We start from the raw sequence: 15,829 nt of genomic DNA, 5'->3' as shown, positions 1-15,829 counted from the left end.
TTATAGACCCTTTTTGACACTGCCAGGTCTCATTTGTGGTCTATTTCTCTGCTTATTACAAGGATTTGCTTTTATTAGTCCAGTGTAGGGGCTGCCAGGTCTATTTCTCCACAGATAACACTTGCTTTCTTTAAATAGTAAAATATATAGTAAACAGGAACCTCTTTTTAGCTGTTTCAAAGAGATATAGAAACATGTCTTGAAGTTAGAATCTCTTCTAATGAAGTGATTGAGTTTTTTCCAATGTGACCTGATCTGAAAGATGTCTCAGAGAAATCATCTATGTAGTCCAGACAGGCAAGCAAATCATCTACACTTGCATATTAAGTCAATGGCAGAAGACAGCCAGAATCAGCCTGACATATCAACTAAGGCTTTGTGCTGCTTCATTTTTCCCACACCGTAAGAGGAGGGCAGCAAGGTTAGAGTGCAAAAAAAGGAAAAGTCCTGGATGTGGGCTAGTGTTGGAGTGCTTGTCTGACGTGCACAAGGTTCAGTCGCCAGCACCAGAAGTAAAGAGATGGCTTGGTGATTAAGAGTGTTTGCTGCGCAAGCATGAAGACTGCCATTTGGATCCCAGTACCCAAACAAAAACTGGACCTAGTCCTACACACTACTATGACCCCAGAACTGAAGGGCTGAAGACAGGATAACTGCTGGGACTTTGTAGCTGCCGTTCTAACTAAGAGAGGGAGAGAAAGAGAGAGAAAGAGGGAAAGAGGAAGAGACCCTGCCTCAAAGGAACAAAGTGGGGAGTGACAGAGGAATAGTGGATACACAACATGTCCCTCTGGCCTCTGTGAGTGTGCACAGGTGCACAGCTCCACACCACTGGAAGAAATGAGATTCGGGGGATAAAAGCAGCCTGCAAAGATGAGATAAGTCTCTCACAGTGAACTGAACACATGAGAAAGAAACTACAGATTAGAAGGGTTGTTAGCTCCAGCCATACCAATAATAATCTTTTTTTTAAATTTTTTTATGATTTATTTATCTTTATTTTATGTGCATTGGTGTGAGGGTGTCAGATCCCTTGGAACTGGATTTTCAGACAGTTGTGAGCTGCCATGTGGGTGCTGGGAATTGAACCCGGGTCCTCTGGAAGAGCAGTCAGTGCTCTTAACCTCTGAGCCATTTCTCCAGCCCTACCAATAATAATCTAATGGTCACCATCAGATACTGATTACCCTAAGAACCAGTCAGAATTTCTATCTGTCTTGTTACATGTCAGAATGATTCAAGTAGCTGGAAAGAGAGGTAGAAAGGAAAACAAAAGCCAAAGTAGGACCAGAATAGGGCGAGGAGACTGAGTACACTCAGTGGGAAAGCCTGCCTGGGAGCCGTGCCTGGGATTGAAACCTCCAGGTAGGGAACTGACGACCGGGAAGCCCCTCAGTACAAGGAAAGAATGACAGCTGGCAGTGTTAAGAACCATTAGGAGCTGGGTGTGGTACTTGCCTTTAATCCCAGCACTCAGGAAGCTGAGGCAGAGGCAGGCAGATCCCCGAGTATGAGACCAACCTGGTCTACAAAGTGAGTTCCAGGCCAGTCAGGGATACACAGTCTCAAAAGACAAACAAAATAGAACAAACTTTATAACTGCCAAGTGTTTCCTGACCCATCTCAGTGGTTTGAGGACATCACAGGGTAGTTGTTATTTTGTTTTTGCTAGTGTGTCATCTCAGGCATAGAGCTGTACCAATAATGGAATCTCCTCTGCAGTTCAGTTATAGAGGTATTCGGCTAAGTCAGAAAACTATCCAACTGTGAGTATCCCTTCAAGATTTTCCCAAGTCTACCCTTGGCTCATAGCAGTTCTCAGACGTTGAATCTTGTCTAGTGTTCCAGCCATCAGCCTGCCTGAGCAGCTTCCCATGTGGGAGGACTGTGCCCTTCCCACTGAGCCCTCCCTGCTCTTCTGTTTATCACAGAACCACACCAGTCTGCTTCTTGCAGGACAGTGCAGGAAGATGGCACCCCTTATCTCTCTACTTGAGAGTTCACTCCAAGCCTTGACTCTTGGCTGCCAGGGAAGCATACTGCAGGCTTCTTCTAGTGTCTCCTTATTTGGATTTCCTGAGGACAAAGTGAGGCCAGGAATTCTCAGGTCCCTGGAAGATGCAATTGATCCTGGTCCTTTTGAGTTCAGTGCTGTATGACACTAGGATGACTAGATGACCTTTAGTGTTTCTTTTGGTCTCAAAAGTCAGTCTGATTTTCTTTTTAATTTGGAAATAGAAACAACTGGGGTGAACTGGACTTGATGCCATAGTTCACTCAGCTTGTTCAAATTGCATGAATTCTTTAACCAGGTTATTTTTCATTCCCAGGCTTAATAGACGCCTAAAATGCCTCAAGATAATTATAATTAATTATCTTTATAATTAATCTTGATATTCATTAATGCTTGTTTTGTTTTTTGAGACAGTATCTCATTATGTAGCCTTGGCTGACCTGGAACTCAATATACAGAGGAGGCTAGCCTTGAACTCTCATAAATACACCTGTGACTGCCTCCCATCATTAATGCTTTTTAAATGCTGCCAAATTCTCTTAAAGCTTCTTTCTCCCCAGTGTTCGCAGGGGATACTGGCTCTGCTTTTGGGAGCTAGCAAAGAAGGTAAATGAGTTTTTCCTAGTCAGAAATTTAGTGTTCCTAAGGGTGTAAGAAAGTGTCTACTACATCAGTTCTGAGTCCCTGGGAAGTAGTAGACATCCCTAGCTGTCCTGGAAGTTGTTCTGTAGCCCAGGCTGGCAAACTCAAGGAGATCTGTCTGTCTCATTCCTTAATAGATAACACATCCAGGAAGTTGGAAAATTACTTTTGGTATTTCTGTGTCTAGGAATGTCTATGAGGAAATGATATTTTGACTTTCCTGTTCCTTGCTCTGCACACAGTCCACTAGTATGAGTTTGTGTTCCTTAGCTCAGAGCACTATAAATTGGATTACCCAGCTACCCTTGCTCTGTGTAGTAGAAATACCTTTTCAGGCTGGGGACTTGGAGGAGGTGAGCTGGATTCCTCTCTCCTGTTGCCAGGTCTCTCTGCATTCGCACTTTATCTGCTCAGTGTTTCTGACCGTACTGGGCTTATTTGTGACAATGATGTGTCAATCCCCTCTGGGAAAAAAAAAGAAACACTGTCTTGAAACCCATACCAATAATTAATTAATTATTATTATTATTATTATTATTTGAGACAGGTTTCCTCTGTGTGGTCCTGACTGACCTTGAACTCGGATCTGCCTGCCACTGCCTCCCCAGTACTGGGATTAAAGATGTGTGTCATCAGACACAGCCAGATTGTTTTTTAAATAGTTCTTTTTCTTTTCTCTTCTCTTTTTTCTTTTTTTATTTTCTTATTATCCCTGATTGATCTGGAGCTATTATGTAGACCAGGCTGGCTTGGAACTCAAGGAGATCTGATTACCTCTGCCTTCCAAGTTTTGGAATTAAAGGTGTGTGCCAACATGCTTAGCCTAAAAATTAATTTTTTTTTGTTATTGTTGTGTTTTCGAGACAGCTTTTCTCTTTGTAGCCTTGAGTGTCCTGGAATTCATTCTGTAGACCACGCTGGCTTTAAACTTAACAGAGATCTGCTTGCTTCTGGCTCCTGAATGCTGGGATTAAAGGCGTGCACCATAACAGCCTAGCAAAATTAAGTTTCTTAATGCACACATGTTAAAGGAAATCATATATGCTCTTTCCCTAGTTTTCAAGTTATTCCTTTGATGTTCAATATTTACTAAATTTTCATGTGTACCAGTCAATTTTTGTTGTTTAAGAAACGTTGGTAGAGCTGGGTGGTGGTGGCGCACGCCTTTAATCTCAGCACTCGGGAAGCAGAGGCAGGTGGATCTCTGTGAGTTTGAGGCCAGCCTGGTCTACAAGAGCTAGTTCCAGGACAGTCACCAAAGCTACAGAGAAACCCTGTCTCAAAGGAAAAAAAGAAAAAAGAAACTTTGATAGAACTCAGTTTAGGATATCTGTGGCTGCTGTAATTATCATGCAGGTATATGTGGGCTTTACTTTTCCTTGTGGGTTGGACTTGGCCTCACTTGTAGACTAACTCAGTTTTGTCCTTGAGTTCATTCTGAGGCCTAGGCAGAGGCAGCAGATTCCTAGAGAAGCTATTCTCACTGTGATAGAAAAGGTGTAAGAGTGCAAACCCAGACAGGTAGATATATTCATGTTCTGTGTGCATCATTTTCAGTAACATTTTACTGGCCAATGAAAGTAAGATAGCTAGGGCTTTGGGTTGTTGAAGTGTATTCTGTCCATAAAATTTAAGTAACACATTCATCAGCTGGGAAGGAAAAGTACACCTCTTCCATGGACGTAGTGATTGAGGCAGAAGGTAGCAGTTCTTTTTGTTGTTTGTTTATTTGTTTCTTAAGTATAACTTACTACAGTTTGAGATAATAACCACTTCTAGTTCTGGAGCGTTCTGCATATATTGAAGAATCATCTGTAGACTGGTATTTATAGGCTATGTTTGCTTAACCTACTTTTTTAGGATTTATTTTTATTTTACGCATGGATGTTTTGCCTGCATGAATGTACATGGACCATGTGTTCCTGGTGGTCTCAGGCCAGAAGAGGGTAATTTTCCTGTAGCTAAAATTTCAGATAGTTATGAAGCACTATGTAGATGTTAGGAGCTGAGTCTTGGTTCTCTGTAAGAACAACAAGCACTTAACTGCTGAGCTATCTCTCCAGCCTGTTTTGGCTGGTTGACTGGCCAGCTTGCTTGCTTGCTTATTTATTTATTTATTGGCAGGGTTTCCCTGTGTAGCCCTGTCTGTCTGGAACTAGCTTTGTGGATCAGGGTGGCCTGGAATTCACAGAGATCCTCCTGTCTCTGCCTCTCAAGTGCTGGGATTAAAGGCATGTGCCACTACTTCCCAGCTTGGCAATTTTTAATAACAATAGACTTCTATTTTTTTGAATTATGTATTCTCAGTAACTTGTTTTCCTTTAGCTACAGAGCTCTCTCTCTCTCTTTTTTTTAAAAGGTTTTCAAATATACAGAAGTAATTAGAAACATCCCTTAGAGGCATCATCAAGAAACTTGAAAAGGTAAAACAGCATTTCCATTTCATTAAGGTAAGTGGCTTCTAACTTCATTAATTTTGTGTATTTTGAAACGATTAAAAGACTAAATATATTTTATATTTTTAGGGAAGTTTAAGTTTACAATTTTATTTTTAAAATTATTTGTTTTAACTTTGTATGTATGAATGTTTTGCATATCTGAATGTCTGTACACCATGTGCTTTCTTGTTCCACTGGAACTGAGGTTATAGTTGTGGGTGCTGGAAATCGAACCTGGATCCTCTAGAAGAGCATATCCATTTCTGACTTGGACCTTGTTATGTAGGCTAAACTGGCTTTGATCTGGGTGCTGAGATTAAAAAGGATGAATATAACGTCCAGCTTAAAATTTTTATTTTATGTTATATGGATAGGTGTTTTGCCTGTGCATATGTCTGTGCACCACTGCATTTGGAGCCCATAGGGTGGCATCAGATTCTGCAACTGGAGTTATAGATGGTTGTGAGCTTCCCTGGGGGTGCTAGAAACCTGGGTTGATCCTTTGGAAGGGCAGCTAGTGCTCTTAACCATGATCTTTTCAGCTCCTACTCTTTTTCATCCATTTATTTATTTATTTATTTATTTATTTATTTATTTATTTAGACAGGGTTTCTCTGTGACTTTGGAGCCTGTCCTGGAACTAGCTCTGTAGACTAGGCTGGCCTCGAACTCACAGAGATCCGCCTGCCTCTGCCTCCCGAGTGCTGGGATTAAAGGCGTGCGCCACCACTGCCCGGCTATTCATTTATTTTTTAATCTACTTGTTTTTTTTAGTACATATATGAATGTGTGTGTGTGTGCCTGTCAGAATATGTGAATGGAGGTCAGGGAAATCAATTCTCTAGTTCTACCATGTGGGTTCTGGAGATCAAAGTGAGGTCAGGCCTTAGACTTGTTATCAAATCCTGCTCACCTATTTTGTGTAAAAGTAATAAAACATTAAAGTAGCTGTGTAATGAAAAATAAGCTTTTCTCAGCACTGGTCTCATAGTTTGTTTTTCCAGAAATAATAACTGTTTTCTTCTGCAGTCCTACATATATTATGTACATGAACATGGCTCTGTGTGCTGCTTCTTCACTTACCTGCACAATGTTCCACCCTGTTCTTTACCTTGCTTTTCTGGTTTAATTATTGTTTTTTTTGGCTGTTAGAGCCTATTAGTTTTAGTTTATTTGTTGAATACCTTTATCAGATTATAAATTATATGGTAAAATTTTGCTCTTTAAAGTTGGATTTCTTAAAGATTAAATTTGGTGTGTTTTAACAGACCCTTATGGAAATCAGCACCACATTCAAGATAACATTTCCATCACCCCTTGGATTACATCATTTCCTCCTTGATATTTAACCCTTGACTATAACTGATCTGCTTTCTGTCACTAAAACTTGATTTTTATATAATTTCATGAAAAGTAGACTCTTACAATGTGTTTGTATATAGCTTCTGCTGCTTAGCATGGTTATGAGATTCATCCTTGTTCTTTATACCTGCATGTTCTTTGATTTACTGGGTAGTTTCTACTGTAGTGACACGTCACTTTTGTCTATTCCCCCATGACTTACGGGTTGTTTCCCAGGTACTTTGGGGTTTTCAGATTTTGGTTATGATACATTTAACTTTTCTGAAGATTTTTGAACCAGTCTTTCTTGTGGACTTAGTGAATGGAATATTAAAGATCTTCCTGCCTAAACTTCGATTAGAATAGCCAAGATTTTCTCTTTCCTTTTTTTTTTTTTTCCAGAAAAGTTTGATAATTTTACATTTAGGTCTTTGATCAACCTGAAATTACTTTTGTGTGTAGTGGGTGCTTCGGGCTGCGTTCCTGCCACCCAGCTCCCGGCCGCCTGGCTAGCTTATGCCCCAAAAGAACAACACACAAACTGTATTCATAGAAACACTGCTTGGCCCATTTCTATTAATGTGTGTAGCACCATGAGGTGCTCTTACCAGGAAGATTCTAGCCTACATCCATCCTGGGTCGGAGCTTCATCTCATCTGCCTCAGAGAGGAGAGGCATGGCGATTGCCTCACTTCCTCTTTCTCCCAGCATGCTGTTCTGTTTACTCCACCTATCTAAATTCTGCCCTATCAGATGGTCCAAGGCAGTTTCTTTATTGACCAATGAATTCCCACATCATTTGTGGGTTGTCTGAGGTAAGGAATGATGAAGATGTTCTTGTTTTTCCTATTTTCCTGCTTCTGCTGCTGCTTCCTATCTGTCCAGTACTCGCACAAGTTGAAGACTTGTTTCCATTGATTCGTTGTGTTGAAACCTTATTCTTGTGGAGTGGCACAGGCCTGTAATTCTAGCTCTTAGAAAGTTAAGGCAGGCCATTGGGGCCAGGCCGATCTGAGTGGTCTGTGAGGCCATGTCTGGTTCCATGGCCCTATAACAGCCAGGTTATGAGTTGATGTGTGTGGCTCCTGTTACCATCAAGGGCTGAGCGGATTCCTGGAGTCCAGGCAGCCACCTGAGACCATGTTGGTGTCTGAGGGCCATATTGCTGCCAGTTCCGTACTGATCTGGGTGGCCTGTGCTATCACCGGAGCCGTGGTAATGTCTGGGCCTGATCTGCTGCTGTGGGCCATGTCTGAGTCCATGGTCCTGCTGTACCTGGGGTCTATGTTTATTTCTGTTGTTTATGGCCCATGCTACCGCAGAGTTCTATAGGAACCATGTCCGTTGAAATCCTAGGGCCCAGCTGAGCTAGCACTCGCCCTTCACTGCCCCTGGGAGAGCTGGCCCTGCCCACAGGTGGGCGTGGAAGAGCTGGCCCCTATGGCAGGGACCTAGAAGCGCTGACTCTGCCCTTTTGAGGGTGGTGATCTCAGTGGCCTGGACTGGATCAGCTACCGCCCAGATCCACATCCAGGACTTTGAGTTGGTCCAGCCCAATATCTACCCATCTATGACTTGTCAGTGTGTGAAGGAACTGGTCCTGTGGAACCACAGCTGTAGGATCTCCATATCTAGGGGCAACAGCAGGATATCTGAAAGGAGTCCAGAATTGATGATGTACCAGAAGCCAGAGGCCTTGAATCAGACCAGCAACTCATTGCAATGACCATTTGCAAGTAAAACCAAGTAGACAGAAGGGTTAACTGCGTGGTACATGTTCCTAATGTCACTCAGATGAGTGAAGAGGTGTTGGATGGGCAGGAGAAGTAGGAATAAAGTGATCTTTTTGTTTTGTTTTTAATTTATTAAAAAAATTATTGGGGGTTTTTGACTGTATGTATGTCTGTGTGATAGTGATGGACCCTAGAGTCATAGACAGTTGTGAGCTGCCATGTGGGTGCTGGGAATTGAACCCTGGTTCTCTGGAAGAGCAGTCAGTGCTCTTAACTGCTGAGTCATTTAAAATTTCTTTTGTGGGGTATGCTGTGGCGGGAGGGGGGAGGTGGTTGAGGGGTAGATATGAAGAGACTGAGAAATAAGTGGGATTAGGGTACAAGATGTGAAATTCCCAAAGAATCATTAAGAAAAATGCTTTAAAAAATTGAGGCAGGATTAATGATAGTTGAAAGTAAGCTTGGACTTACTGAGACCCTGTTGGAGGAGTGGGAATGAAATATGTGTGAGACTCTACTTCTCCATTCTATTTTTCTCTCTGTCCTTGTCAGTGTTATGATGATCTGAAGTAAGCTTGGAAATTGGTTATTGTCAGTATTTCAGTGTTTTTTTCTCTTTTTTTGGTAGGGAGACAGCACTGTTGGAGATTGTATTTAGGGTACCACACATACTAGGCTGGTACAACTTCGCTCTTTTAGTTTTTAAAATATTTACTTATTTTTATTGGTGTTTGCCTGTTTATGTGTGTGTGCATTGTGTATGTGTCTTGTGCCCATAGAGGCCAGAAGAGGGCATAGGATGCCCTGAAACTGGAGTCACAGGTGGTTTTAAACTGCCTAGTGGGTTCTGGGAATTGAATCCAGGTCCTCTGCAAGAACACCAAATGCTTCTTATTGCTGAACCATCTCTCCAGCTCTCGTTTCATTCTCTCTTGGTTTTTTGAAGCAGGATTTCTCTGTGTGGCCCTGTCTGTCCTGGATCTTGCTCTGTAGATGCTATGATTAACAGTGTGTTCCACTATTAGGACTGTTTTTCTCTTGTTAAAGTAGTTCTTTGGCTTTTCTACATGATTTACATTTCCATAGAATTTTTTTTCTTTTGAGACAGAATCTCATATAGTCAAGGTGACCAGTTTCAAGCTTACTGTATAGCCTAGCATGACCTCGGATTTTTGAAACTCCCATTTCTACTTCACAATTTTTGGGATTGTATCTATGCACCACCAAGATTCACTTTGAAAACAAAATTATTTTTTGGGTTGGCATGATAGTGCACACTTTAAATCCTAGCACTCCTGAGACAGATTTCTGTGAGTTCCTAGTCAGCCATAATGGCGTGTGGTAGTTTGAATAAGAATGGCTCTCATAGGCTCCTACTGGCTTGTCACCAGGGAGTGGAACTCTTTGATAGGATTATAATGATTAGGATGTATCAGTGTTAGAGGAAGTGTGTAACTGGGGGTGGCCTTTGAGGTTTCAAGAGCTCACATCAAGGCCGGTTTCCTTCTCTTTGCCTCTTAACTACTGTGTCAGCACCTGCGAGCATACTGCCACACTCCCCACCACAAGGATAATGGATTAAGCCTCTGAAATTGTAAGCAAGCCCTCAATTAAATGCTTTCTTTTTTATAAGAGTTGCCTTGTTCGTTTACAGCAGTAGAACAAGGACTGAGACACATGATAAGACTGTCGAAATAAAATTTAAAGTCAGGGTGTCATTTTGTGTATAAAACTCTTGTGGGGCCAGGTGGTGGTAGCACACACCTTTGATTGCAGCACTCAAGGCCAGCCTGGTCTGCAGATGAGTTCCAGGACAGGTGGGGCTGTAACACAGAGAAACCCTGTCTCAAAAAACAAACAAAAAACCCACAGACAAATAAATAATTGATTATAATTGAATAATAAATATAAAGCTTGTGGATTTGCTGAGTATTGAGTTGAATCTTGGAACCTCTTTGACACAGTTGCATGGTATTCTATTGTACAATTATATATAAGCAGTATTATAGTGATAACTTATTTGTTTGGGTCTTTGTTAATATAATATTGAAATCAATCTATGCATTTATATAGGTATATTTGTAAAATCCTAGAAGTAACATTCTTTGAAATTCAGTATTTATAGTTTTTATTTTGTTTGTGTGTGTAGAATGTGTGGGTTTACATGCTTATTGCTTATTTGTATACATGGCCATGTATGTGTGGATACCAGACATCCAGTGTCTTTCTGTATTGTTCTCCTCCTTATTTTTTACTTATTTATTTAGAGACAAGTAAGTGTCTTGCTATGGAGCTCTGACTGTCCTAGAATTCACTATGTAGAATAGGCTGCCCTTGAATTCACAGAAATCCGCCTGCTTCTGCCTCCTGAGTGTTGGGATTAAAGGGTGAGCCACCATGCCTTGTTTTCGTTAGTGAATTTATTTATTTATTTTATTTTTTAAATTTATTCATTTTTATTTATGTACATGTAACTTTGTGAGCATATGTGCACATAATTCTTGCAGGTGCACACATAGGCCAGAGAACATTGGATCCTTTCAAACTGGACTTACAGATAGTCATGAGCTCCCTGTTGTGGGTGCTGGAAACTGAACCTGGTCTTTTGTAAGAACAGTAAGTGTTCTTAGCCATTGGGCCATTTCCCCATTGCCTTTAATTTTTGTTTTTGTTGGTTTTTGTTTTGTTTTTCAAGACAGGGTTTCTCTGTGTAACAGCCTCGCTGTCCTGAAATTAGCTCTTGTAGATCAGGCTGGCTTTGAACAGAGATCCACCTGTCTCTGCCTCCTGAGTGCTGGGATTAAAGGTTTGTGTCACCACTGCTAGGCTAGTCCTTTAGTCTTAATATCCTATTTCTGTTTTGTTTATTATTTGAGGCAGGGATTCCTGTAGCCTAAGGATGGCCTTTAAATCCTGATCAACATGCCTTTATTTCCAAGTGCTGGGATTATAGACTTGTACCACTACACCTGGCTGGAGAATCAAAGTCCTGTGGGATTTTGTGCATTGTAGGCAAGTCACTCTACCAAGTGAGCTACATTTCCAGCTCTTAATATCCTTTTTTTTTTTACTTCTGTTTGCTATTTCAGTATTATTTGTTTAGTTCTTCTTTACCTACTAAGTGTTTTAAAGTAAATCAGCTTTACTTATATATCTCATTTTTTTCTGTCTATATATATATATTTGTAGTTTCTCCTCATACAGTTTTACTTTGTTAGTTTAGTACATTTAATATTTATATTGTGAATTGTAATTTGTATTTTAAAACTTTTTTTCACAGTATATAATAGATGTATACTGTTCCAATGAAATTGAATGCTGTGTGTGAAATGAGCTTTGGTAAATATTAGACTAATTTGATGAGGTTAGTTGATGATTAGGTCTCTATCTTTTTTAGCATTTTAAGTAAGTTGTTTTGTTTTTTGTTTTTAGGCGCTGTATAATATGTTAAGAAGTTATAAGGGATGGTTTTATCAGATTATCTTGAGTTATGGTGGCTGAAACATCAGTTCTGTCTTGTGGGAAAAGAACTGTAAGTGAATATGGAGTATTCTATATTTTCAATAAGATAAGTTGCTGTTGAAGAATGTATTTGAGAGGGGTTGGAGAAATGACTCAGTGGTTTAAAATAGTTGTTGCTCTTGCAGAGGATCTGGGTTCTATGCCTCGCACCCACATGTTGACTCATAGCCATCCAAATATTGATACCTCCTGTTCCAGAAGATCCATTGTCCCTTTCTGACCTACGGGCACCAAGTATGCATGTGGTACACTTATATTCAGGCAAAATACGTATACACTTAAAATAAGTCTAAAACATGCATAAAAAATGTTTTGAAGACTTCACTGTGTTATTCTAAAGAATGTAGTCTAAAAGAAGGAGTTAAATTTTATTTAAATTGGGGTGTTTTTCTGCATAGTATTATCATTGACCTGCTTCTTGGATTATATAGAAACTTAATGTTTATTTTTTATTTTTTCAGAAATGGCAGCACAAAAGGAAATCTATATTAATAGAGTACTTTACTAAGCGAAGGAGATTAAATAGAAGCCAGAAACCAACAAACTTGGCAAACAAGGAAAGAAGCCTGTTAGCCATAAGACATGTTACAAATGCATCAGTGTCCAGTAGCTGTAGCCTTCAGAAGAAAAAAGTTGTCAGAAATTTTGTCAAAGCAGACAGGTCAGTGATAAATAACTCCTAGTAATAGGGTTAGGCCTGAAACTAAAATAATTAGAACAAATTGGATCTGAATGAAGTTTATTTTAATAAAAAATAAAAACTTCTGAAAATAATAAATTAGAATTAATTTTCTTCAGCTTTCCATTTCCCTGTTCAACAGAGAGCAAATATTTTTTCAGCATTCATGCCAGCTTTTCTCATATCTTAGGAATTTCAGAGAGCAACCTTACTTGAAACACCTGGTATTTCTGTGGGAAATGTACATCAATATAAGTTAAAGTCAATTTTTAAGATCTGCTCTTTAGTAATAATACTAAATTCCTAAGTACTTAGATCTGCACCTACCTGGACACAGTCCTCAAAAAGGCCTCAGAAAGGAAGACATTACTCAGGAATAATGTCCATTCAGGAGAAATCAAAAGAAAATTCCTCCAAAGTTACTAACGAAATTGAAGATGAGAATTTAGAACTAGAAATTGAAGGTTCTCAAAACAGTGTAGTAAAGAAATCAGGTTCCAAGGAAGCTGTTAAGGCACTGGTTAAATCTTCCAACAAAAGTAAAGTAAATCAACCTAAATTGGGAGCACGAATGAGTACAAGGTCAGCATCGGCAGCTGATAAAAACGCAACTAAATCCATTAATAAAAATACGGTAATTGTGAAGGGACAATCACAAGAATCTACAAAAAAGAGATTATGTCAGGAAAAATTAGCACTTGAAACTGTCAAAGGAAATGAACAACTTACCCGGAGATCACAAAGACTGCAGCAGTTAACAGAGTGCTCAACCAGGTCTTTGCGCAGTACAGGGGTTCGGAGGCACACGCAAGCAGGGAAACAGACTTTGCGACCAGCAAGAAGAGAGCAGTGCAACAACAGCACTCAGAATAGATCTGATAAAGTCACAGCAAGTCAGAAGCACGTGAAAAGAAAAGGGCTGGAAATAGAGTCTGATTGTAAGGAGGACAAAAGTTCAGTTACGAATGAAGTAATACATTCTCCCAAAGGAAAGAAGCGCAAAGTACAGCTTCAGACAGCTTATACTTGTAGTTCTCAGTGCATCCAAGGGTCTGAGAAGTGTTGCCAAAAGACTGTTAGAAAAGAAGAATCAAAATCTGTGCCTGTAACTTCTGAGGTTAGAAAATTCAAAGCAGCTACGTCAGTGGTCTCTAAAAAGAATGAACCGAGGAAATCAGCTCACACACAAGTGAATACTAGCACAAAATTCCCTGAAATTCCACAACCATTAGTGCCTGAACAAAGTATTGATCATGAATTGGAGCAAGCTGGAAAGAATAAGCGAGGTAGCATTCTCCAACTTTGTGAAGAAATTGCTGGTGAAATTGAATCAGATACTGTGGAGGTAAAAAAGGAATCGTCACACATGGAAAGGATAAATGAGGAGAAGCCTACAGAAGTCACATCGGAAGGGGCTGATGTTGAAAGACAAATGCTCCCTCAGAAAGAAACAAACCAGAACATGCAGTGTAACCGTTTCTTTCCCAGTAGGAAAACAAAGCCTGTGAAATGCATACTAAATGGAATAAATAGCTCAACGAAGAGGAACTCCAACTGGACTAAAATTAAACTCTCAAAATTTAACTCTGTGCAGCAACATAAGTTGGACTCTCAAGTATCTCCTACATTGGGCTTACTACGAACTGGTTTTTCACCAGCAGTTTTAGAAATGTCTCACTCAGTGTCTCAGAATACATTCTTAGATAAGAAACCACATAGTAATGTAACTTGCCAACAGGATAAAATGGAAGGAAGGAAATCTGAAGAAGTTAAAATTAATAATATTGCTATCGAAATTAATAAAGCCACGAAGAGGGCTCCTGGAAATTGTCATTTGGATAATCATATTAAACCCTCTCCTGATTCACCATTGGATAATCAGATGAAACATTCTTGTGAGTCAGCACCAAATAAGGTAATCATCTTTATTATGTGCAATAGAGGTGCCAAATTCTTTCTATTACTAAATATTGGAAACATTTTATATCAAGAATTGATAAAGTTGTTAGCCCAGTCTTATGGTCATGGAATGGAGCTCTCAGAATGTTCTACCTTTAATAAATGTGTGCTTCTCATATTTCCTTGGAGAGCATAACTAGAAATATAGCTCTTAATTTTATCACACAGAAGTAGTCCCTTTTTAAGAAAAAATTAATTTTAAAAGAGAAAGCATATGTCTTAGTGATTTAAAATCTAGAACTTAGAACTTGTGTCCATTTCTGAAATATTAAGATTTTGGGTTGGAGCCAGGCATACACCTTTAATCCCAGCAGAGGCAGGCTGATCACTGTGAGTTCGAGTCCAGCCTGGTCTAGAAGAGCTAGTTCCAGGACAGGCTTCAAAGCCACAGAGAAACCCTGTCTTGAAAAACCAAAATAATAATAATAATAATTATTTGGGTTAGAGACATAGTTCAGCAGTAGAGAGCTTGCCTAGCATGTGTGAGTCCCCTCTGCCCAAAAAGCCCTAAAATTTATTTCAACTATGATAAAACAATGTTTTACCTGAAGAAATGGAAAAGTTAAATTTAAATGTCTTTAAAAGAACATCTTTGTGTTTATTTGTTCTTTGTGGTTGTTGTTTGGTGTTGGTGTCCCCCCCCCCCCCAACAGGGTTTCACTGTAGCTTTGGAGCCTATCCTGGAACTAGCTCTTGTAAACCAGGTTGACATCATATCCACCTGCCTCTGCCTCCTGAGTGCTGGGATTAAAGGCGTGTGCCACCACTGCCTGACCTTTGTGTTGATTTCTATGGCAATTTTGAACAATTGGCAAAGGAAATTTCTAAAAGTATAAATCAGTATTTTAAGAGAAAAATTATAGTTGTTTTTTTTTTAAGTGGTGCTGAGGATCAAACTAAGATGAGTCTTACATAGGCTTGGAGATCCTTACCACCACCGAACTACATCTACCAAATCAAAAATTAATGAAAAAAATAATCAAAATATTGGAATTGAAAAAATAATTGAGTATGTGGAATATCTAATGCTTACTTTGGGAAATTATTTTCAACTTTTATCAAAGTGGTTGAAGCTTTTTCTTTCTAAAGTTATTTCTAAGATGAAATGCTGATTAATGAGTTTCTTAAGTATAGAACTTGGGTGCTCTCTATATTACAAGTAAATTTATATTAATCTAATTTTATGAGAAAACAACAGAATGTAAAACAACTCACATGTATTATGATAGGTTTTAGGGCTAATACACATGTTTTCTAATTCTTAGCATGAGTACCATACCCTGATATCCTGAACATGAGAAAATCATATAAGCTGAAAAGGTCATTTTTAATAGACATAAGTCCCTCTGAAGTTTTCAGAATACTTAAAATTCACTTTAGAGACATTTGGGCTATGACCAAACTTGAGTGAGATTGAATTTATGCAAAAACTAGGAAAAGCAATGTCCATTGTGCCTGGATTGACTGTTAATTTTAAGATGTCATTTTTTTTTAAACCACT

General features: G+C 39.4%; 1 protein-coding gene across 6 annotated transcripts in view; it reads left to right on the top strand.

Moving 5' to 3' along the window:
- The window catches only part of LOC121443339 (N-acetyltransferase ESCO1-like), a 77,657-nt gene that overhangs the window by 12,031 nt on the left and 49,797 nt on the right, over positions 1 to 15,829 (top strand). For all 6 annotated transcript variants that reach the window (XR_005973653.1, XR_005973654.1, XM_041645066.1 and 3 more), the window contains 3 exons: positions 5,016 to 5,106; positions 11,601 to 11,700; positions 12,152 to 14,284. Coding sequence is in view for 4 of the 6 variants with exons in the window: in XM_041645066.1 (XP_041501000.1) it covers positions 12,749 to 14,284 (1,536 nt within the window). In the remaining 2 variants the exon portion in view is untranslated. The remainder of the gene's footprint in view (positions 1 to 5,015; positions 5,107 to 11,600; positions 11,701 to 12,151; positions 14,285 to 15,829) is intronic.

The sequence above is a fragment of the Microtus oregoni genome, unplaced genomic scaffold, assembly GCF_018167655.1.
Source record: "Microtus oregoni isolate MIOR12 unplaced genomic scaffold, Mior012 000105F_ref0000443, whole genome shotgun sequence".
NCBI classification, from domain to species: domain Eukaryota; kingdom Metazoa; phylum Chordata; class Mammalia; order Rodentia; family Cricetidae; genus Microtus; species Microtus oregoni.
The sequence above is the reverse complement of the archived record's forward strand: the minus strand, read 5'-3'. Positions and strand labels throughout refer to the sequence as shown.